A 26267-nucleotide genomic window follows, 5' to 3' on the forward strand; every position below is an offset into this window, starting at 1 on the left:
CAGGATTTGACTATGAATTATATTATGAATAAATAAGAAAAGTAGTTCTCACAAATTCAATTGACTGCCTATAAGAAAATTCAGTTCATTATAATTTTAAACATATAACTTTATTAAATATTAAACTACACGCTTGATAAATACTTCAAAACCAAATTCATAGAAATCTTGATAAATATCATAATAACTCCTTTATCATAATTACTTCCTAGACATCAGATTTTAACACTACAGAGAAATATCATATTTCACATAATGTTTAAATCCGGTTTTTAAAGCATTTTAAAGTATTTATGACATTAGGACATACACGTTAAAACACTTATTTGAAATACGACATTTTAGAGGTTATATTATAGTGTAATAAGCATTATCAATGCCTTACCACAACTAATAAATAGGAGAAAACAAATTAATACTTTAAATACTGTAATGTTAGAAACAATAGGGTTTTATAACTATTGAATAAGGATAGTACAGATTAACTTAGTTGTGGACAAATTTATAGAATTTTGAACATTTGACCTTGAATTCCATTTTAAAAGTCGAAGAAATTTAGGGGTCAAGGTCAAACTAAAATATATGTAACTATTATTCCTGTCCAGAGGTTTAAGCTGTGTGGCCGTATGAAGCAAATTGTCCACCGCAAGACGAATATAAACAAATACATTTAAACTTCTAGCTGTCAAATTGAGCTGCAACAGTTTCCACCCATTTGACCAGTTCAAACCAAGATTACCCAGCACACCTGGGCCGTCGAATCATGGTCTGCACTGTTCGCTATTTAGTCAGTACATACATATTTTGACAGTTTTACCTAGATTGAAAGATGGACAAGTCCATTTAAGATATTTAGCATGGTAAGGAGTTGTAACCTGACAAATTATACCTATCCATAAATATAGGAACATAAAAATATGGATGAAACAAAGAATTAACATTATTTCATATGGAGGTTGTCAAATATAATCAAATGGCATGAAAATTTGTACTAAAGTTTTTATTTTATTTGTTTACACTAAAAATTAAAGAAATTTGAATACTGAATTTCCAAATTCAAAACAAGCAGTTAAATTAACTGATTAATAAGATTAACTATTAAATACTTGGAGTTATAAATCAACAATGTATTTAGCACAAAACCATCACATCACCTTGTTAAAACATAAACAAGAGGGCCATGATGGCCCTAGATCGCTCACCTGACTTATCAAACTCATCCAAACAATTACCTAAGACAAGCATTCTGACCAAGTCTTATGACAGGTGAGTCAAAAATGTGACCACTACAGTGTTAACAAGGATTATCCATATTTGAGCAGTGCGACCTAGTTTTTTACCCAGGTGACACATATTCAAACTTGACCTAGAAATCATCAAAACAAACTTTCAGACCAATTTCCAGGATACTTGGATCAAAACAGTAGCAACTAGAGTGTTAACAAGATTTTTCTATTTTTTGCTCCGGTGACCTAGTTTCACATGCGATTTCGAACTCATCCAAGCAATTACCAAGACAAGCATCCTGACCAAGTTTGATGATAATTGAGTCGAAAATGTGACCACTAGAATGTTAACAAGGTTTTTCCATATTTGGGCGGTGTGACCTAGTTTTTCATCCAAGATGACCCATGTTCGATCTTGACTTAGAAGTCATCAAAACAAACTTTCTGACCAATTAACAGAATATTTGGATCACAACAGTAGCCACTAGAGTGTTAACATGATTTTTCTATTTTTAGCTCATGTGACCTAGTTTTTCATCCGAGATGACCCATGTTCAATTTATTCCCAGCAATGACATAGACAAGTTTCCTTACCAAGTTTGATGACAATTGAGTCAAAATTGTGACCACTAGAGTGTTAACAAGGTTTTTCTATTTTTAGCTCTTGTGACCTAGTTTTTCATCCAAGATGACATATGTTCGAACTCATCCGAGCTATCACCTAGACAAGCATCTTGATCAAGTTTGATGATGATTGATGCAAAAATGTGACCGCTAGAGTGTTAACAAGGTTTTTCTATTTTTAGCTCCGGTGACCTACTTTTTCATCCGAGATGACCCATGTTCAAACTCATCCGAGCTATCACCTAGACAAACATCCTGACAAAGTTTGATGATGATTGAGGCAAAATTGTGACCTCTAGAGTGTTAACATGGTTTTTCTATTTTTAGCTCCGGTGACCTACTTTTTCATCCGAGATGACCCATGTTCGAACTCATCCGAGCTATCACCTAGACAAGCATCTTGACCAAGTTTGATGATGATTGATGAAAAAATGTGACCGCTAGAGTGTTAACAAGGTTTTTCTATTTTTAGCTCCGGTGACCTACTTTTTCATCCGAGATGACCCATGTTCGAACTCATCTAATCTATCAACTAGATAAGCATCCTGACCAAGTTTGATGATGATTGATGCAACTAGAAATGTGTCATCATGCCACGGATGCCCCCGCATGCAGCCAAAATTTCAGATGTTATTATATTTAGTTCCAAATTTGTTTGCACAAATTATTGTTTTCATTTTAAGTTCAAAGCCCTTAAAACTTTTCAATGTTAACACAAACCATTTTCATACAATGTTCAAAGCACTGAAATTATTCAGTCTTAACCTTTTGAAAATAGCATATTTCATATTTGTAGCCAAAATAATGGCTACATACATTTCCACAAAAGTATGAGTGCTGAATCTGAATGTTCAAAATTTTTTCCAATATTCAAGAAAGATAAGTTTGTCCAAAATCATTGAACCACGACCAAATTCAAACTTAAACTGCCTATTCCTAAGATGTATCTATATTATTTTCAAAGTGAAAGGGACATAACTCTGCCAAAAAATCATCGAACCATGACCAAATTCCAACTTGACCTGCCCATTCATTTGACATATCCATATTTCAAATTTGAGTTGAATATGTAACACTGTTGGGTAGATAATGAACAGAAACTGTAAATTTCATATTTTTTTCAAAGTGAAAAGGGCATTACTCTGCCAAAAATTATTGAACCATCACCAAATTCGAACTTGACCTTGGCATTCCAAAAAAATATCCATATGTCAAATTTGAGTTGAATGTGTTGTACTGTTGGGGAGATAATAAACAGAAACTGAAAATTTCATATTATTTTCAAAGTAAAAGGAGCATAACTCTGCCAAAATCATCGAACCATGACCAAATTCAAACTTGACCTGTATTTTCTCATTACATATCCATATGTCAAATTTGAGTTGAATGTGTTGTACCGTTGGGGAGATAATGAACGGAAACTGAAAATTTCATATTATTTTCAAAGTAAAAGGGGCATAACTCTGCCAAAAATCATCAAATCATGACCAAATTCGAACTTGACCTGTATTTTCTCATGACATATCCATATGTCAAATTTGAGTTGAATGTGTTGTACGGTTGGGGAGATAATGAACGGAAACTGAAAATTTCATATTATTTTCAAAGTAAAAGGGGCATAACTCTGCCAAAAATCGTTGAACCATGACCAAATTCGAACTTGACCTGTATTTTCTCATGACATATCCATATGTCAAATTTGATTTGAATGTGTTGTACCGTTGGGGAGATAATGAACGGAAACTGAAAATTTCATATTATTTTCAAAGTAAAAGGGGCATAACTCTGCCAAAAATCATCGAACCATGACCAAATACGAACTTGACCTGTATTTTCTCATGACATATCCATATGTCAAATTTGAGTTGAATGTGTTGTACCGTTGGGGAGATAATGAACGGAAACTGAAAATTTCATATTATTTTCAAAGTAAAAGGGGCATAACTCTGCCAAAAATCATCGAACCATGACCAAATTCGAACTTGACCTGTATTTTCTCATGACATATCCATATGTCAAATTTGAGTTGAATATGTGCAACGGTTACTAAGATAATGAACGGAAACTGATGATGACGGAATGACAGAATGACGGAATGACGGAAGGACGGAATGACGGAAGGACGGAAGGACGGAACAGGGTAACACTATATGCCCCGGCCATTACATGGCGGGGGCATAAAAATGTGACCGCTAGAGTGTTAACAAGGTTTTTCTATTTTTAGCTCCTGTGACCTACTTTTTCATCCAAGATGACCCATGTTCGAACTCATCCAAGCTATCACCTAGACAAACATCCTGACCAAGTTTGATGATGATTCAGAGGCAAAAATGTGACCTCTAGAGTGTTAACAAGGTTTTTCTATTTTTAGCTCTTGTGACCTAGTTTCTCATCCGAGATGATCCATGTTCGAACTTATCCGAGCTATCAACTAGATAAGCATCCTGACCAAGTTTGATGATGATTGAGGCAAAAATGCGACCGCTAGAGTGTTAACAACTAAATGTGAACGGACGGACGACGGACAATCATCGATCCTAAAAGCTCACCCTGAGCATGCTCAGGTGAGCTAAAAAAAACACATTCAGGACAATTAGACAATACCCCATACTTCACAACCAGACATTTTTTAAACCCCATATTTCACAACCAGGCAAAAACCCATATTTTACAACTACATCAAAATGACACATACATTACATTTTGAATAATAGCTCACTTGCAACAACGTACAGTACAGATTCTGTGAAAATAATAAAAAAAATATACTTGTTATCAATAATTATCTTTCTCAAATATGATAATTATCTGCTACCTATACTAAGCTTTATGCCAGCAGATGAATATTAGCATAATTGTGTGGGTTTGGGTGCATGCAAGACCAAAAACAGTCAACCTCTGTAGATTGGATACAAATGAACTTCTTCTATCTATGTGCAAGTCATATTTAATAATCTTCGACTTACAAAAACCACATTAGTAATTTTTTTTTCCCATATTTGATTTTGTGATTTCTATCTTATATAGAAACTTTGTTTAAAAAAAAAAAAAAAAAAAAACAACCACAAAAAAACCCTTATTATCTTGATTATGTCCTAGTATGTTTAGCTATAAATGCACCAGCCAGTCGATTGTAAATGCATTCCTTTACCATAACTCCCATCCCAGGGAATAAAAGGGAATGTTTTACTTTTAGGACTTTTAAAATTGCTGCTTAAGGCTCTGCCCTGCCAGGACAGTAAAATTAAGGTAAAACCCTTATTGAATCTTTCACTGCAAATTAGACAATTATCCCAAACTATTTAGATGCCAACATAGAGTCACTGCAGTATAATGACCCTGCAGGGAATGGATATGGAGAAAGTAAAAACTTGACTCATATCCCCAAGTATAGCCCAAGGTCTCACAACAGACTTGCCCATCATCATATGTATACATCAGCATTTTGTCATAAAATAATGATCCAATCTACAGAGATTAAACGTGACACTAGCAAACACAAGCAGCACATGTAAACATGATTTTTATTCTCACTTCATTACAGGTTGGCGGCTGACAATACATTCCTTGCTCCTTCAAATTTTCCTTTAACTCGGAGCGCCTTACAAAGGCACCTGATGACTATAATACAGAAATGAAAAGATCCAAAACTGAAAATACCTGTCTACCTAATATAATATATACAACACCATTACATTAAAAATCCTAACATAAATTACACAATTTTACTACAAAACAGAGGAAAAATTATTCCTGTCACATGACATTGCTCGTTTTTAATGTATTCTAATCATTATGATCTGTTTCTTTCTATTTCACACATTATCATAGAACTTGATGTCACAGCCAATGGGTGATATCATTTTACTAATGGCATATGCAAGCAATGATTTTTCCGCCTCTTGCAAAATTTTTGGCATGTTTTTATTTGCTTTATAACATCATGTGATCAAAGGAGTCTTACATTTTTGTCATTCTCTATTCTAATTTCATGCAAAGATATTTTCCCTGTAACTAGAGACACAACAATAACAATAGAAGTGACTTTCATATATCAGAAATTCAATGCTTTTTGCATTTTCATTCATTTACAGCTTTAAGCAAAATGTATCTGCAATAAAAATACCAACATGCTTTTAAACTGAAATAAAATTAATGATGAATATGGTAGTGATGATGATAGTGGTAGTGATATTGATGGTTGTAATGATAATGATGGTAGTGGTGATGATGCTGATGATAATGGTGGTGATGATGATGCTGATTATGATGATGATGGAAGTGGTGATGATGGTGTTGGTGGTGATGATGATAAAAGTGATGATGATAGTGATGATGATGGTACTGGTGATGAAGGTGGTGATGATGATGGTTGTAGTGATGATATGGGTGGTGATGATGATGATAATGGTAGTGATGATGTTGTTGTGATGATTATGATGATGGTAGTGGAGATGATAATGCTGATGATGGTGGTGATGATGATGATGGTAGTGATGATGATGAAAGTAATAGTGGTGATGATGATGATGGTAGTGGTGATGATAATGATAGTGGTGGTGGTTATGATGTTAATGGTAAAGATAATCATATAAATGATTTAATAGTAGTGGTGATAAAGATGATGATGGTGTTGATGATGTGGTTGTTGATGATGATAAAGGTGATTATGATGTTGATGATAATGGCGGGGATGACATTGATGATAATAAAAAATAATAAAGATAATAGCAGTCAAGGAAATAAACAAAATTAATCAATTCAAATTTTAACCATGCAGATTTTCATTTTATGTCAAACAACTTACCAGGTCAATATAAATGCCGTCCTCGTCGTACTTGGTTACTAACTTGAGACCAACATCTTCATCTTGTCCACCTTTCTTTTTATTGACTTCTGGTACTGTGGCTAGGTCATGTGGTTTAATGTAAGCAGATGACACAGGTCTTTTTTCTAACTCTTTCCTATAACAGTAGCAAAAATAATGGTTTTAACATAAAATACAGTGTAAAAAGATTCTTTAGCTATTTTATAACAATAAACATCAAAATGAAAAGTAACTGGACAAAAAACTAATTTCTACCTTAGATATAATGTTTCATCCTTTTCCGTCTCTCTTATTTTATAATCATGTATATATTCTTACCAAATGTTGCTTTTCATTAAAACAATATCTCCAATTTTTTGTTGTTCTTAAATTCCCTTTTTATTTCTATTCACATTAAAAAGAAAAACTTCTGTATTTCGTACTAAGAACTAAAATATCTTTTTCCATTAAACATATATGACTTTACTGGCAGATATTCTGCGAAAAAGACTGAAACCCTGACATCACTTTCATATCAAAACAAAGTCATAAAATTATTTATTTATAAAAATATCATTTTCCACAATTGCATGCTGAGCAATGAGCAGTTGTAATATGATACTTATGACGGTCATAAATTCCCAGAAGAATATATGACAGGGAAGTAACCCATGTACAGGTTTAAGATAGGTAAATCCACATTTAAAGACAGATGCTACACCTTGACTCATTGCTTTTTAACATACCAATACTTGTTGATCTCTATAAATATTCTTAAAATTACATTATCTCAAAACATTAAAGCTGCACACCTGCAGATTATTAAAAGAAATTTTATTTCTTTACAAGTGTGAAACATAAATGGTAAAATATGCACTATGTACAATGTAATATTACACAGGTGTGGAACTTTATGGCACAATTGAATATCATGTACAATGTACATGTATTATGACATAGTTTTAAAACTTAATGGCGTAAATTTAATGGCAGAATCAGCACTATGTAATCTAACATAGGTGTGAAACTTATGACAGAACTGGCACTATGTATCATTACACAGGTGTGAAACTGATGGCAGAACCTGCTCTATGTAATATTACACAGGTGTGAAACTTATGACAGAATTGGCACTATGTATCATTTCCACAGGTGTGAAAATTATGACAGAATCTACACTATGTATCATTTACACAAGTGTGAAACAAATGGCAAAATCTGCACTATGTATTATTTCCCCAGGTGTGAAACTAATGGCAGAACCTGTCTTATATATTATTACAAAGGTGTGAAACTAATGGCAAAAACTGCACTATGTAACATTTCTGCAGGTGCGAAACTAATGGCAGAACCGTTACTATATATTATTACAAAGGTGTGAAACTAATGGCAGACTCTGCACTATGTATTAGGTGTGAAACTAATGGCAAAAATAAAAGCACTATGTACATGTATAACTAAACACTGGTATTGAACTCATGGCAAAACCAACAGTGTGTAACAATATTACACAGTTCTAAAACAAATGACTAAGTACGCAGTATATCATTTCTCATATTCGCACAGTTTACAAAAAGCAAAGCCCCTTCCCATATGATACATAATTGTATATAATGTATAAATATGAAATAATTTTTATCTTAAATCAAATTTTCTGGTCTATTTTATACAGTGTGATGTTTCTATACCCTTTTCCATCATCTTTATATGAATACTAGAATCACGTAAATAGTGTTGCACACGTACTGTCCGAGCAATACCGGTGTCCTGTCAAACTTTTTAGCTGAACTCTTAGGAGGATGCAAAAAGGATTTCTTTGGAGCTACCTGTTTTCTAAACATAAAATTCACAAACTCAGAAGCTAAATTTTCTAATAGTCTTGCCTGATAAGGTAAAGGTCTTTCATAAGATATTTATAGTAATACAATAATAGATTTGTTGCAATGATGACATAACCTAAATAACAATAAACATACGGTAGCAAAATCAATTGTCCTTATTGCCCAGGCTGTTCCATCCACCAGCCTGTACAGGTTGTCCCACCTACATCCTGTACAGACAAGTTGAAATTTTCAAGAACTTACTATATAAATATCATACAGACAAGTTAAGAAATGCTTCAGATAAAAACGGGCAAGTAAGTCAAAAGGAGATTTTTCAAGATCTGCATATGTGTTTAATAACTAGTGTTTGCTCCTTTATAATCTAGTGATTAATTTATACTGTACTTATGATTTTTTATGATTCTTGTGTTAACTAGAACTATCGCTGAATGCGATTCATACCCCCACCAATGTCCTTGACAGAAGACCACTTGGAAAGGTGGTTAAGGGAATAACTTATGTGGCACAAATACATAAAAAGAAATTATCTCTGGTGAAAAAAAGACTAACTGTACAGGTAATAGTATAAATATATATTATCAAATCATGTTCGAAACAGTTACAAATAACCTTTCATTTTCCCAATGTATTAAACATTTTATTTATAAGTCAATTTTTGACCTTCAAGTGTGACCTTGACCTTAATCTGACACAAGGGTAAGATTGGTTTTGCACATCACCCAGTTTGGTTGAACATTTGAGTAAAGTTTGAAGAAAATCCTTCCATTAGTATAGAATTTATAGAGTAGACACAATATATTGTCTAGTATTGGTTGTACGTAAATTTGAAGACTTAAAAAGGGGCATAACTTTGTCCAAATTCAATACAGAGTAATGAAACTTGACCTGCATATCTTATTTGCCACACCTCATATATCTTTTAAGTTTCAAGCAAATGCCTGCGTTAGTTTCAGAATTATTCAAGTACATGTTAAAATTTAAGAACATTTTCTAAGTCAATTTTTGACTTTCAAGTGTGACCTTGACCTTTAGCTGGCACAAAGGTGACATGGATTCTGCACATAACCTTGTTGAGGTGAAAATTTGAGTAAAGATTGAAGAAAATTCTTCCATTAGTATTGGATTTATAGAGCGGACACAACATTTTGTCTAATATTTGATTGTATGTAAATTTGAAGACTTAAAAAGGGGCATAACTTTGTTAAAATGCAATACAGAGTTATGAAACTTAAACAAACAGCATATCGGAATTGTGACCCTTCAAAAATATTTTAAGTTTCAAGCAATACCTTTTCTAAATTTAAAAATATTCAAATAAATGTTAAAATTTAAGAATATTTTCTAAGTCAATTTTTGACCTTCAAGTGTGACCTTGACCTTAAGCCAGCAAAAGAGTGACATAAGTTCTGCACATCCCCTTGTTGAGATGAACATTTGAACCAAGATTGAAGAAAATCTTTCAACTAGTGTAGGACTTACAGAGCAGACATGACATACTGTGTAATATTAGATTGTTTGATATTTGACCTTCAATTGTGAAATTGACCTTGAGCTGACACATGGGCAACATGGGTTCTGCACATCCCCTTGTTGAGATAAACATTTGAGCCAAGATTGAAGAAAATCTTTCAACTAATGTAGGACTTACAGAGCGGACATGACAAACTGTGTAATATTAGATTGTTTGATATTTGACCTTCAATTGTGACCTTGACCTTGAGCTGACACATGGGCGACATGGGTTCTGCACATCCCCTTGTTGAGGTGAATATTTGAGCCAAGTTTGAAGAAAATCTTTCAAGTAGTGTAGGACTTACAGAGCGGACACAACATACTGTGTAATATTTGATCGTTTGATATTTGACCTTCAATTGTGACCTTGACCTTGAGCTGGTTCATGGGCAACATGGGTTCTGCACATCCCCTTGTTGAGGTGAACATTTGAGCCAAGTTTGAAGAAAATCTTTCAAGTAGTGTAGGACTTACAGAGCGGACATGACATACTGTGTAATATTTAATTGTTTGATATTTGACCTACAATTGTGACCTTGACCTTGAGCTGACACATGGGCAACATGGGTTCTGCACATCCCCTGGTTGAGGTGAACATTTGAGCCAAGTTTGAAGAAAATCTTTCAAGTAGTGTAGGACTTACAGAGCGGACATGACATACTGTGTAATATTAGATTGTTTGATATTTGACCTACAATTGTGACCTTGACCTTGAGCTGACACATGGGCGACATGGGTTCTGCACATCCCCTTGTTGAGGTGAACATTTGAGCCAAGTTTGAAGAAAATCTTTCAAGTAGTGTAGGACTTACAGAGCGGACACAACATACTGTGTAATATTTGATGGTGTTTGATATTTGACCTTCAATTGTGACCTTGACCTTGAGCTGACACATGGGCAATATGGGTTCTGCACATCCCCTTGTTGAGGTGAACATTTGAGCCAAGTTTGAAGAAAATCCTTCAATTGGTATAGGAGTTATAGAGCGGACACGAAAATGGAGACGGACCGACCGACCGACCGACGGACGGACCGACGCGACAAAGCGAATCCATTATAGCCCCCCCCACATTTTGTGGTGGGGGTATAATTATAAATGAAGAAATAATCCTTAAAATGTCATGTCAATTCAAAAATAGTTCTTTGTTTTATTTTAGTATTATGGCTTATAATCTCAAACAGCTTCCTGACACAAGAGCATTAAATTCAAAAGATTAATTCATTTAACACATGCTGTCAATAATTTTTAATCCATTCTGAATATTAGTGCTAAGTGGTACATAGAAAAACAAGGCATGTTACATAAGGACCCAATGCCAAAAAGGAGGGTTGACGGCATGGTGACTTTGACCTTTACCACCACGTGACCTCTAATGGTAAAAGTCAAAGTTTTGTGACAGACAGACAGTGCAAAAATGATATGGCATTAAAATTCAACTGAAATGGTTAGAATCTATATAAACATTCAAAAATCCAACACAGCAAATGGTTATATGACATTTATATAATTCTATATAATATATTTCTAAAAATTTCAAACAAACATAAAAAAAACGTTACAGAGTTAATTAACTTAGAAAGAATCAGGAAAAAACATAACAAGACGAAAAAATAAAGCTTTACAGGATAAAATGTTAGAATCTACTTTATATAATGTTTATTCATTATATTAGATCACACAAGATTATTTATTACGAGATAAAAACTACGCCTTGAGATATGGAGTTCATGTTTCAAGTCATTAATATGACCTTTTAAACCTGTAAACATGACCTTTTAACCTTTAATCAATATGTCAACATTCATTTTGCCACCAGTAAGACAGCAACTTTGTTGATAGATTAAAAAATCAGTTAGCCTTTAACCTATTCAAATCTGCAAAAGTACTTGCCAAACTTCCCGTTCTTGAAACAGTCCATTATCAATTTTTGGGATATCAAGATGAAAATTTTAAGTAGGTCACTCAATAGTATTAAGCTGGGTCATACTGCCTGGATGTACAGGCTGACCTTGTTCTATACTTGTATCAAAGGTCATTTATGTTTGGGTCTAAGCTAGTAAGTGTCACTAAAGCCTGTGGTAGGCATTACAATACATTGCAAGCATACTAATTGAACTAAATATTGATTACAAATTAAAAACTAATTTCTTGAATACTGTCTTGGCAAATGTTTTCAACATTAACAAGGCAATATTTTGATAGAAAGCAATTTTGAGGTTGGCACTGTTTTGATAAGCATTACCTTAAGTATTATGGCATTATAAGTTTTCAAGGATGGAATAATATAAGTTTTGACTAGCACTATTTTGAAGATGACATAATCTTGACAAGATTTTGATTTCATATTACACTTACATTTAACTGAAAACATGAATCTACAAATTTGAATACAATCTGTATCAGTCTGTTTATAAAGATTCTGGAATAAGTAATAAGCATTGCATCAGCAGAAAATGTATCATTCTCTGGAATAATGAAACATTTTGTGAGTAGCACTGCAGTCTTATAATGATCATATATAACTGTATATAAATAACTGTATAATTATAAATAGATTTAAAATTCAATGTAAAGATAATTGATACTTGTATAATATAAACAGTATTGCATATAAAGAAAAGAATAGTCTGCAATGGCTATTGAAAGAAAAGGCATGAGGTGGGTGGGCTTAAGGAATGGAGTTTTTTTTATAAAAAATCTCTTATAAGGTCATATTATATATATAGACAAGATTCCAGATTTGATCAATAAATGTATCCAGGCACAAGTGGGTTCACCATTCTCCGAGGTAGAACAACCACCCTTCTATAGGCTATATGGATAAGTTCGTATAAAAAACCCACAATTTTTAGTCCCTATTAGGATTCAAACCCATAGAAGTATACCGCTTGATGTCTCAGCCATACAGGCTCCTTACAAGAAAAGGTTATAAAAGAGAAGTATGGGACCTTAAAAAGGATCAGGCCTTGAGGTTATAAAACTTTTTTTCTGAGTTCTGTCTCAAATCTCAAGATTATCATTGGTCAGTACAGTCATTCTGTGGCAGTTTTTGACCAATCAAATACCTGAGATCCGAGTTTGAACTCAGAGACTGAATCATTACAACCTCGGACCCTGAAAACAAGACAGTTTAGAAGAAAGGACAAGATTTACAAAGAATTAGAATGGCAAAGAAGTTCCATATTCCAAGGCAATAGTTTCCAGTTAGAAGCTGAGCAGTTAATAGTTCTTTTTTTTCAATATAAAAAGCCATTTTATAATATACCTCCCAGTTAAACCAGTCCTGAAATTGTCACCATTGTCATATAATTATAAAACATGGCAATATTGTTATAGCACAAGAAATTGACAAACTCAACAGAGCATGAAAACACAAAATGATGATAAAAAACGTTTATATGAATTTACATTTATCAGCACAAAGATACACTTGTCACTTTCATACAAAACATATCTTGTTAAGTGTAAGCTAAATTTAGCATCAAATTCCCCCTTATCATCTGAACAAACTAAAATAAAGTTGCTTATAATTCAATCCGCTTTTTTTTGGGGGGGATGCGATAATTGTCACTCTCTCATTTTCGTATCAAATATGCTCACTTTCAAATTACTTCCCTTTAACATAGGTCAATATAAATTGTTTCCCTTTAACATGGGTCAAAATAAGCTCTAGCCAACAGCAAAGACACAGCAAAATTTCTTTCGGACTTCTAAAATTTCTCTATGTATAGGATAACTTGCCCGAGTTATTCGTAACTTTGAATCCTAATTTAAACTACTTACTTGAAAAAAAAAATCTAGCTTTCTTATAAGCAACTCATCACAGTAATATTTATTCATTTTAAATTTGTACCCAAGATTTTTTTTTTCTCTCGAGATATAATTCAAAGCTTCATTAAACATTACCATACAAAATTAATGCTTTTCAACCACCTTAAAGCGTAATCATAACTGAACAAAACACCTACCCGTAACACCTCTAAAATGAACACTTAATTAACCCAAACCAAAACAAGCATTAATTTCATATGCAACAGAAAAATATAACAATTATATAAAACATTAAAGCAGAACTGAAATACAATTAAATATGTACATATAAAACTATTTCCTGCAGCCACTGAACAAATGAGCCGCGTCATGACAAAACCAACATAATGGATTTGCGACCAGCATGGATCCAGACCAGCCTGCGCATCCGCGCAGTCTGATCAGGATCCATCCTGTTCACTATCAGTTTCTCTAATTGTTATAGGGTTTGTAAGCGAACAGCATGGATCCTGTTCAGACTGCGCGGATGCGCAGGCTGGTCTGGATCCATGCTGGTCGCAAACGCACTATGTTGGTTTTGTCGTGATGCGGCTCAAATCTATTTATCACCCAACAAAATATATTTACATATTTAAAAGCATCATGTATGTATGAATAAATTCAACATTTATCTAAATAGGTTCAAATGTATTCAAACGTTAAACATAATTCATTCAATGTATTAAATTCTTAGAAGTATAGAAATTAAACACAAGAAAATTGATAATCAAGATGAATTCTTTAAAGATGCTATTTTGAGACGGGTGTCTAAAAAGAATGTTGCAAAACTAATACAGGAAATGTAGCAAAAAATTATTTTCACCCATAGTGACCTTGAACCTTACAAATTTCAACACGGATCAAAAGGTAAAGGTCGGAATTATACATGTATACCATTTATCTAAAATATCAGTTAAAGAATAAATGCTCTATAAAGAAAAGTAGGAAATTCTATTTTTTGAGAAATATTTGAAAGCATATAACTGATGGAAATATATGGGTAACTAACTAACTTTATCTCCTGTGTTAAAAATGGGGAAAAAAGACTATCTTCCAAACAGCATAATTGTTAAGAATGTATATAGTAAATATATATATTATGATACCTGATTTCATCTGCTAGTGAATAGTTAGTGTCAGGTACAGGACCATCTTCAACTTCTATATAGCTATCTTCTGTAAATAATATAATACAAAAATTATTAACGTGTCTTACTTTATTTTCCAAGTCTTAACCCCTTGTTCAATTTGTTCAAACCTTTGCTATATATATCTTAATACTTAACCCTTAATCTGCTGGAACCAAAAGTGATCAGTCTTTGCCACCAGTATAGAGCCAGGCCAGCCTGAACATCCATGCAGTCTGACCAGGCCCTATACTGATGGCAGCTCAATTTTTGTATTTTGATATTGAAATGAGCTGTGTCATGACAAAAACAACATAATGGGTTTGCGACCAGCATGGATCCAGACCAGCCTGCGCATCCGTGCAGTCTGATCAGGATCCATGCTGTTCCCTTACCAACCCTATTACAAGTAGAGAAACTGATAGGGAACAGCATGGATCCTGATCAGACTGCGTGGATGTGCAAGCTGGTCTCGATCCATGCTGGTCGCAAACCCATTATGTTGGTTTTGTCGTGACGCGGCTCAAATCCCTTGACTTTTGAATGGACTGTTTCAAAACTCATCAGCCGGAAAGATCATTATAGAAATATAACAGGCTAAGGGTTAAATTTGGTAATCTGAAAGTGAGACCACTAACTTTCATATATGACATTGCTTGTTTTCAATGTTAGAATTAAAATCATTACATTTACATAACATATTCTGAACATTTAAACCATCATGATGACAACAACCTTTTGTAAAGTCAAGGCAACTGAAAATTAGGCATCAAACCACAATTTTTCCTCTCTTTTTAGTTCGGATGCAAGTCAACTTTTCAGCTTTAGTTGAGGCAATTGAAATTAAAAAATTTATAATACTAATAACAGTACAATGAAAATCATCTATATAAATTATACATAAAATGACAACTCACGGCTGGAACGTGGGGATTTTGTTGGTCTCGGTGGCGCAGGTTTCATATATTCTCCAACGTCAACATAACTATCAGCTGAATAATTAAATATTTTTACAATAATAACCATTGTTATTTCTTAAACGGAAGACACTTACCTGTTTGGGTTTTTAGCTTGCATTTTGCATACAAAACTCAAAGTCAAGGTAAACTGCCAAATGAAAATAGTTTTTTGTTTGGTTTAACAACGAAACAACACAATTTAGGTCATATGGCGCCAAAACAGAAAAAAAATTTTGGCTAACGCTGGACATTAACAACATTAAGCAACACCATGGGTCAAAACCATCTCAACTGCTGGAGCTAAGAGGTAGAGCATTAAATTTTTAATATTCCAGTAAATGTAACCCATTTAGTCACCTCTTACGATCACGCAGGGATAAACTGCGGCTGCAATTCTTATGCCTCAACACTTAAAGGAAGGCCCCAGCCACAAGGGGGATGATAAATAGTGGACCCTGTAGTAAGATTTTCTAAGATAAAATTTGTTTGGAAGAGAACCTTATTCACTTTTTAAACCTACTGTATTGTCAAATATTAGTGTACATGTACTTTGTACAAATTATACTTACTACTTTATTTCAATTTAAGATTAATCTGTACAACATAAAAAATCTATTTCAATATATTACAGATATCTGAGTATTGCCTAAGTTTCCTTAACAAAATTGAAAACTGGTTAAATTGTGCCTTAAATAAACACATTCCTAATCTGTATGATACATAATCGTAAGGACACAAAAAAGGAGGTACTTTACACTTGACCCTAGTTACAAGGAGTTTCAAGAACGCTCTTATCACCATATTAACATTCAAGTTATTATTCTATGCAGATAATACAGTGTATAACCTGCATTCTATTGTAAATCACAAAAAATATAACTGTTTGGGTTGATTATTTGTCTTTTTGGTATTTTCTTTATTTTTTTACAAGTGAAAGATAATAAATCCCTTATACCTTACAGTAAATGCAATCAAATAGGTTTATCAATCCTTGTATCCCTTTGGGTCAATTGTATGTAATTTGTCTTTTTCACAATTTTTACTATGAATCAAAGAAAATTTACCCCCCTTTACCATAAATGAATATGTATACAACTTTGTGTTGAAAACGTATTTTTTTTTCTTCAAATTTTATTTCAGAATCAGTGATATTTTTATCCTGTTTAATGACATTAAAATAATTAAACCCCATTTTCATTACTATATTAGTGTCTCATTGAGAATCATCATGTAAATCTAGTAAGTGCTGGCTGATTAGCCAGTACCTTATTAGTTGAGTAATCCAATCAGTGTGATTAGAATTTAGTTCATATATTTCTGTTCAATAGAAATGAAAACATATTAAAGATGTAACAATACGTACTGCTAATTGACTGTGCGAAATGTGGTTTCTTGCCTGTAGATACAGGTCGTTGAGGGAGAGGCGGGGCATCACCTGGTGAAGGCGTCGTCGACTCTGGGCTAGGTGTCTGATCTATATATGGGATCTCTGGAGACTTGGGGGCGTTGTGCATCTTCTGTCCATGAAGATAACTATCTTTGCCAGTATTCCAGTTACCCTTCCTACAGTCAAAGTATGTGTAAATTATTCAAACAATTATTCAAGTTATTTATACATCAAAAGGTATTATTTATAATTATTATTTATTCTTGAGTGATTAATTGAAATTTTGCCATGTTATTCATGTCTTCAATTACAGAATTTGTCCAGATAGAGCTCTTAAAAAGTTTTAAGAATAATGCCCCTTGTCTTACAAGTTCTGCACCTTGTCATGACAGTATTCCAGGTTTTGTCTTCATACCTTTAAACAATTTTGAATAATGGGCTACATTAAAATTTGTGCACAACAATGACACAGCAAGTTAGTAATAGCTTGACTTTTTCTTCAAAACTAACAAACTAAAAAAATGCTTTGAAAATCTTAAAGCTGCATGTCTCCAGATGAGCCAAAATATTTCAAGAAAATCAACATTGAGAAAAATGTACTAAATTTTAAGAAAGGTAAAACAAGTTATATTTTACATGATTGTTATGTGCGGTTTAAGACTGATTTTGCAGTATTTTATCACCATATTTCTACTACATTACTATCGCAGTAATTAGGGCTGTTTTTGCATATTTTGACCACTTTTTTGGTAATTTTCTTGGATTGTAAGTGCTGATTGCAATATGTAAATTACTATTTTTGTTCACATACACAATATTTGACTTTCAAATACATTTTTAAAATTTTCATGAAAATAAACATGAATCTGGAGGCGTGCTGCTTAAATGTTGGTATCAATAAATTTCTAATATATGTATCACTCATTGACAATCAAATTCATAAAAACCTACCCTCCAGGTTTGACAGGAACTACAACATTAAGGTCCAGATTGTTGGATATTCTATTACGAGGTGGTAGCGGTGGATCCGACTTACTTTCTAAACTCGTACTACTAAGTCTGTTATTCAAATATTCCGGCTGATTAGCACTTAAACGACTCGGCACTTCCACTGTATTATTTAATTTTGTCACTTCACTACCACTGTTAACTCTGTATAATCCACTCTGTCGAGGGGGAAGTGGTGGTGGGGTACCTAGACCGGAACGTAACTGTTCCGGGTCGATATCGGTGTCAGTTCCTTCACTATCACAAACCGGATCATCTTCCTTACTCAATGCTTCTAGATTTGTCCCTGAACTAGATTTCGTCTTTTTCAAATTTTTAAACTTATCACCTAAGGTACTCATGATTCCAGCTGATTGTGTTGCCCCGGCAACAGTTTGTCCACTTGCCTTACCTACAGTTCCACTCTTAGCATACAGTTTTTTAAATTTTCCTTTAAACCCTTTTGTTGCTTTTTCGTCCTTAGTTTTCTTTTTCTTACTATTTTGTATTCGGGCTGGTGGTAATTCCGGTGGAGATTCCTGATCGATACTGTCGGACTCGCTCACTGCTTGATCTTCGTTTGTGTCATGATCGACATGTTCATAAATACCGCTACTGTTACTGCTATCAGAATCGCTGTCTATATCACCTTCAGTACCAGTCTGTAAATAACAATACTTTCATAATGAAAGTCTTATACGAGTAGTATGTTAAATTTATGATTTCTTTGCTAAAATAAGTTAACACATTCACCAGGTAAATTGTCAATCTTTTTTAACAGGGTCTTCCAAATAGAAAGACCCTGTTGTAAGTAACATTAACAGTGTAAAATGCGATAATAATGACTTAACAATATCACTGAAGTTATGGAAGACTACAGGTGCACTGTTTGTACATTATTTCGGACAGGATCAAAGATAAAAGTAGAAATAATGATTTTCCTTTCACTCCTTTAAGGCTGACTATAGCGTATCTTTTAGAGAAAATATATATCGAGATTGAACTGAATTATAACCTGACCTGCCTCTAAAGAATCCCAATAATCATGACAATGTAATTTAACCCTTATGCCAATTGCTTAATATTTAAAATGGACTTGTCCATCCTTCAATCTAGGCAAAACCATTCAACATTTTTAGGGAGAGTTTCATAAAATATATTATGAACTGACTGTCACTGAACAGACAAGAGTGTACATCTGGTGATAGGGGCAAAAATGTGACAGGCTGACAGCTGACCTTTTTTTTTCTTTTTTTTTTGGGGGAGGTTTTATGTCACACCGACACAGTATAGGTCATTTGGCGATGATCCAGCTTTACTGGTGGAGGATTGGAACAAACGGGCACCTGAGTAGGACCACCGACGTTCCGTAAGCTAGCTGGATAGCTTCCTCACATGAAAGAATCCAAAGTCCCTGACGGGATTCTAACCCACAGCGGTAAGGGGCAAGTGGTTTGAAGTCGACGACCTTAACCACTCGGCCAAGGACGCTCCCACAGCTGACCTTGATTTACACTGGTTGCATGGATAGATTCAGTCCCAAGTTAACAGGCTAGGCTTTAAACATGAGTATTTGAATTGAAAGAATTAATGCAGATATTTTAAAAAGCTCTTTAACCCAAACAAATTTCTTTGGCAATTAGCAAAAGCCAGACTTTTATGACATAACAAGTTGTATTACCTGAATTTCTTGTGTCTGTTCTTCACTGCCCTTCCTTCTGAAAGTATAAGACATAGATCAATATCAACATGTCTTTAATATAAATCAAAATATTCAACTTTTATTTGAATTCTAACAATCAATATCAATTTCTTATTACATCATATAGAAGCACAGAAGATGGATTTTTACATCTGAATTTCAAATATGGTATACATAATACAATGACTATATTTCATCACATCATTCCCAATTAATAGGTGTCAAGATGGCAGTTGTCACAGAGAGACCATGCAGGAGCAATCAGTCCATAATGATGTACAGGCACATTTAACTAGCAGATAGAAATGCTCCCTTTTCTTAGCTGTTATAATGCATTTTGTGTATTTTATATCTTAATTGCCATAATCCTTAAAAATATCATCAGAGAATTATGCATAATTCAAATATAAACAAATTTCATTTTAAAATCTGGTCACAGATACAATTCTTTCATTGAAAATTTAAGAAAATTCAAACATGAAAGGCCCTGCACAGACAAACATACTATTAATTTCATTGGCATATTTATAAATTATTTATTTAAAAAGCAACCCTCACAAGAAGATTGAATAAAATAAATCAGTTAAATGGCCTTTTGGGTATATAATTTGAATAATTTTACATGTATCTGTGTGAGGATGTATCATCTATTTTACATTACACACAAATATGTATATATACATATAATAATAAAATATATAGAATGTTTCTACCAAAATATCCAAGATATGGTAATATTATTAAGTTTACCCCCTTAAATTTATGGGCAGTACTAAGTGAGTTCATTGTACAAATTTAGTGGGGTAATTAATTAAGGTGACTTAAAACATACATGCATATATATATAACTTATAATTATATCTATATATTCATTCCTCACCCTCCACCCCTTATCTTAAAGGTTACATCAGAACACGTTAAGTGTTTGAATATGTTGTGTTTGATGTTAATGGGAATAATCAAATCACACCTGTCAAACACAAACTAGCCTTAAGATATGTAATCTTCCCTTCAAAATGGCGTGTGTCCGTCATTTACACCATCAATTAGCATGCATAAATACAAGTTTTATACACCAATAAGGTGATCAAAGTACATTTTCTTCAACTGCGTACAGTGACATTTGGTGGTTTCTTGTTGATATTAACCCAAGCAAACGAATACTTTTACCTTGTATACTAATGTTTATTGAATGTTTACATTTCGGACATTGTTCAAATGTCAAACAGTGTGTAAATTTAAAAGTCCTTTTAACTTACATGTAAATGAACACTTATTCAAACTTCAAAAACAAATTACCTTAAAGTGGTTTATATCTTTTACTTTAAGATATATGTTTTAAAATTTACGACTCAAAATCTCCGTTAAGGTTAAACATTGTAACAAACTTAACTAATCTTAACAAAACTAGGTCATAATCAAAGTAGCAAAAATTCACTATACTTATCCTTATATTATAGTTATATCCAATAATTTTATTTTCCCCATAAATTCCTTTCCACTGAGTAATTAAACATTATAAAGGTATATTCACTTTACAATTATTTAGATACATCATTGATGCTTACCTGAGTGTAATTTTGCATCCTATACCATATTAGTAATGGCGGCCATTTTATAATTTCCATAAATGACAGTGAGATAAAGTTAGCAATTTGAGCCGTCAAATTTTGACGTTATACAGGTAGATAACTATGTTTATGTTTACAAGGTTAAATGATACAATACTGTCTTAGTGTGATCAAAGGGACTTTAATTTAATAGTACATATACTTGTACACAAATATCACATACCATTGTTCAATAAGATTTTACAAACAATTACAAATAGTATATTTTTGTTCCAATTTCAACAATGTTTTTTTTCTTTACGACACTAAAATAAACTTAAAATTTAATGCAGATTAATTGCTTTTATAGAGTATTGTCTTGGACAGAAGCACTTTATAGGAAATAGTATTCAAGTTCTTTTGAAACAATTTGCATTAATTTCTATAAGTATTAATCAGTAAGTTTTTTTTAATATAAATATCTTCTTAAAGTTAATATTATATCAAATGGTATTAAAATTTATATTTTTTATATTTGTATTAGTGCATTATAAATCATCTTTATTCATTTAAATCACTAAATGCAATTTTAAAGTGTTGGTTTTAAACATATTTATTTAAGCTCAATTGCAAAACATTTTGTTCATACAACTTATATTAATCACTTTCAAGTCTGCTTCCTGGAACCAACCAGTACTGTTGCCATATAAAGTAACATAGTCGTGACCCAATTTGGGCTCGAACCCATGATCCCTGGGTGGAGAGGCAGACAACTTCACCTCTAGGCTAACACTCTCCTTAATTTTAAAGTGTTGAAAGTGTAAAGAGCAAATAGGGCTGATAAAAGTGTTCTACATGTATTTGAAGAAAAAGATTTACAACCAGTAAAGTACTGTGGTGAACAGCCCCCAAAAAAGTGTGAACCCTTGTGAAAGCCTTAATTTGCTGAATTTCTTAACTCTGTATAGTCTAGCTTTCATTTTTGAAATTTTCCAATTTACCAGTTCTGTGACTATATCATGATGAAAATTTAAAGCTATTATCTGCCAACAGTTTTCTAAGAGCCTGGTCCGACTGCATCAACATGCAAGCTCAGGCCTGGCTCCATAGTCTGTTGGCAACATGTTATCATTAACCATTCAATTAAATGTGTACAATATCTTACAATAACATTTAGCACCTGCTACACTGGTACATCTAATATCAGTACCTTTCTTTGCACCCTAATTATTATATTTTAACTAATGATTCCTTCTGAATGCAAGAACAGGCAGTAAGACTTATTTGTGTATTTGATGTGTATTTACTTCTCAAATCCCAAAGATTAGGTAATAAATGTTTCCCTATATATTAAAGTCAATTTGTATACTTCCCCAGGTCAAAGGTATTATATTAATTACACCAAAAAAATGTCTACCACTTGAATGTTACTTTTAATTATCACACCATAAATTATAGTAATTAAATTAAAATATAAACGCTGCAGGGTCTAGCTGATGTTTTTTGTGTGTGTATTAAAAAATACCTTGATTTATCTCCTTTTGTATACTTTATAGTGTAAATATTACATACCTTTACACTACATATACAATGGCCGCTTAAAATAACTTAGTAACCTGAGGCATATGTTAGATAGACTAGATGGAATGTTAACTTTTTAACAATAGACACACATTCCTATAAATTAATGTCAGATTGAAGAAGAAGAAAAAAAAGATTAAAAAAAAAGATTACATTAAAAAACAATCCAAGTGAAAACAGGTGAGGTTAATTATATGCAACACAGGCAAATTAAACTTAATCTAATTTGTCTATCAGACACAGAGACAAAAATCTGCTAGAACTTTATGATACAGTAAAATCTCCATTTAGCTGCCCCCTCTGTAGAGCAGTCACCTCTTTACAACAACTGTTTCAAATTTTCTCAAAGTAAGGCATAGTTCACTACAGATTTAACCCCTTTAGAGCAACACCTATCAACAACAACCAGAATCTTTGTCTCCTGAAGGGTGTTGCTGTACACAGGTTGTATTGTAATCCAAGAAGTCTGTGTTTAATTTTGAATTTGTCAGACATAAAAAAAGCATTTCTTTGAAAATTCAGCACTTGAGATAAAATGGTGCTCTGGTTATTTGCACTACATGACCAAGTTTCAAACAAACACACACTATTTAGGATTCTTGGTTATTTTAACAGTCTACATGAACAAGTTTCTAACCAACAGACATGATTATTTAGCATTCAAGCCAGTGTGTTAAATATTGATGCCAATAATTATTGACTACACAGACATCAGTTGTCTGTGAAATCTGGAGGTGCCCTGATGTCGGTTTAAAAATAAAACAACCATTTTTTACAAGGGCAGGAAAAACAATGTTCACAATCAGTTCCCTATAATCAGAGAATTTATAAAAGAAAAGTCCAGACACAGATTTGGCAAACATGACCAAATGTATTTTTGTAAGTTTTAGTTAGGTATAAAAGAATGATGAATTTTACAAAAGCAAATACCGACCAATTATAATGTTATTCTTTATAATATCTTTAAATTTGAATTTCATAATAAACTTTTACACCTTTAACTTTCATGTAAAATCCTATTAGAATACAATTGTTTAACTAATTTGTTTTGTACATACTCAATAATAATAGAATGCAAATCAGAAATCTTCATTTAAATTACAGAGATAACTTTAATTTATACACATCACTGCCTATTTATTATAAACTACACAAAACGGCCTTGAAATTGTCAAATCTATTTCTATCTCATAAACATCGCGATTTTGTTTTCATTTATTACAAAATTGTCCATAGAAATGCAATGAAGATGCGTTTAAGCACATTTATTGCATACCTGGGACAATTAAGAACAATCGAGTATTGTCAAGTCAGACGTTCTCCCCAAATATTATTACCTACGCGTATTTCTTTTCAATTCATGACATTGTAAAAATAGAGGAAAAAAAAACGAAAAACTGATGATGAGGTACAAAATCCATACACATTTATTTACTTCCTATTTCAGTCCACAAACATCTGACTTAAAAAAAACTTCTGTTTTTTGTTTGTTTTTTTTTTTTTCAAACTTTTTTTTTTTTTAGCATTTCTTCAGTCAAGGTTCCTGAATTACTGAATAAATAAAATGCTTATTGATAAAAAGTTCATCTAAATTTTTATCTAAACCCTTTAATACCAAACAAAATTTATATAATGGATTTGTCTGGCTGTATGGAATTTCATTTCATTATGATACCTGTGTATGTAAAATTCAAATACTTAAATAAATGTAATTGGGTCAGAAGGAATGGATATATAGGCTGGCCTGTGGCTCTATACTCGTGCTGGGCTGGCATGATTCCGATTTGCACGTAAATGTTCGTTTTATCTGATACTGTCTTTACTTGTCCTTATGATATTTACTTTAAGTTATTTATAAAGTATATTCTCAACAACTTTAGCTTGTTCACATAGGCTTATAGAGGACTCTGGGCTTGCCCAACAGTTTACTGTGTTGCCTCATTAAATAAAGTTGTTACTTACTTTATTTACTTACTTACTTACTTAAGTATGGACAATCTGGACTGACGACAATATGGATCAATTCAGATTTTGCCATGCTGTCAATGGTAACAAATAGCCGAAGTTTTGATGCCATAACATTTTTGAAAGCCAAGAGAAAGTCAGTATTGTATACTTTTAATTGATTCTCACAATTACATTCTAACATGTAACTACACCAACCTTGTTTTTAGACTTGCACAAGACATTTAAAATAATAACTGAACACAAAACTACTAAAAGGCTCATGAAATATTTACAATAATTGTTTTTCATGCTATTAAGGCAACACATGATTTAGAGGAAATATTCCAAAAATCTATCCAAAACACACTGAACTGTGCTCGATTTTTTACAGTATTTAATATGGAAAAATTAAGTCTATTTTTATTGAACGGACAGACATCCAGGGAAAAATGAGTCAAATTTGCCCTGTGGAGATATTCTCCCCAAGATTTAAATTGAAAAAGCCATCTAACAATCAACACACACTTGTGACTGATGCGGAAAGAAAAATGGATAATTTCAGTTGGTTGCTCAAAATATGCATACTGAATGTTAAATAAGAAGGGGGACAGATTTTGCTTCCAATCTTTAAGGACATAAATGGTGACATGTTTGGGAATCTGAGAGGGCGGATGGATCCTCATAAAGCCTAGAATACATACATGCTTCCAATATTTTACTTAGATGACCAGGAATTTCAGGGGTGAAAATTAAGGATAAAAGTGGTTGTCAAAATATTAAAATTCCTATATTCATTTGAAAATTAAATTATCACGGTGGGACTGTACTGATTATGCTATACATTAACTAAAGTATTCCAAAATTTTACTCACTTCTTCTTAAAAGCTGTAAATCTTCTGGTCTTCATTTCTCGTTTACCTTCTGAAAAATAATATATTTTAAAATACTGTTAATTGAGAGCTATTTTGATATTAGTTACAAAATAAACTTATGATTAATTATACTTTGCACACAAAAGTCTTGCTCTAGAATTAAAAGTAGTTCCGGTTTTTCTTGCAAATTCAGGGGTATAAATAACTTTTTAAAGTTACTACGTCAAAAATAAGCCCAACAGGTTGACTAATCTATTGTGAATAGTAGTGTTCCCTCAAGTTGTAGCATTGAAAGTTTGTTTATTCCAGGGGAGAAAACCCAAAATTGCC

General features: G+C 32.8%; 1 protein-coding gene across 4 annotated transcripts in view; it reads right to left on the reverse strand.

Moving 5' to 3' along the window:
* The window catches only part of LOC132745684 (uncharacterized), a 54884-nt gene that overhangs the window by 15597 nt on the left and 13020 nt on the right, over window positions 1–26267 (reverse strand). For 2 of the 4 annotated variants that reach the window (XM_060734643.1, XM_060734644.1), the window contains exons 3-11: window positions 25938–25986; window positions 19967–20003; window positions 18250–18947; window positions 17275–17474; window positions 15870–15944; window positions 14932–15001; window positions 13281–13298; window positions 6658–6814; window positions 5385–5471 (exon numbers count right to left, since the gene is read on the reverse strand). In XM_060734643.1, coding sequence (XP_060590626.1) covers window positions 5385–5471; window positions 6658–6814; window positions 13281–13298; window positions 14932–15001; window positions 15870–15944; window positions 17275–17474; window positions 18250–18947; window positions 19967–20003; window positions 25938–25986 — 1391 coding nt within the window. The remainder of the gene's footprint in view (window positions 1–5384; window positions 5472–6657; window positions 6815–13280; window positions 13299–14931; window positions 15002–15869; window positions 15945–17274; window positions 17475–18249; window positions 18948–19966; window positions 20004–25937; window positions 25987–26267) is intronic. The other 2 variants (XM_060734645.1, XM_060734646.1) reach the window with 2 other exon arrangements.

Source organism: Ruditapes philippinarum, unplaced genomic scaffold, assembly GCF_026571515.1.
Source record: "Ruditapes philippinarum isolate M1 unplaced genomic scaffold, ASM2657151v2 ctg5507_1_1_1_1, whole genome shotgun sequence".
Taxonomy (NCBI): Eukaryota; Metazoa; Mollusca; class Bivalvia; order Venerida; family Veneridae; genus Ruditapes; species Ruditapes philippinarum.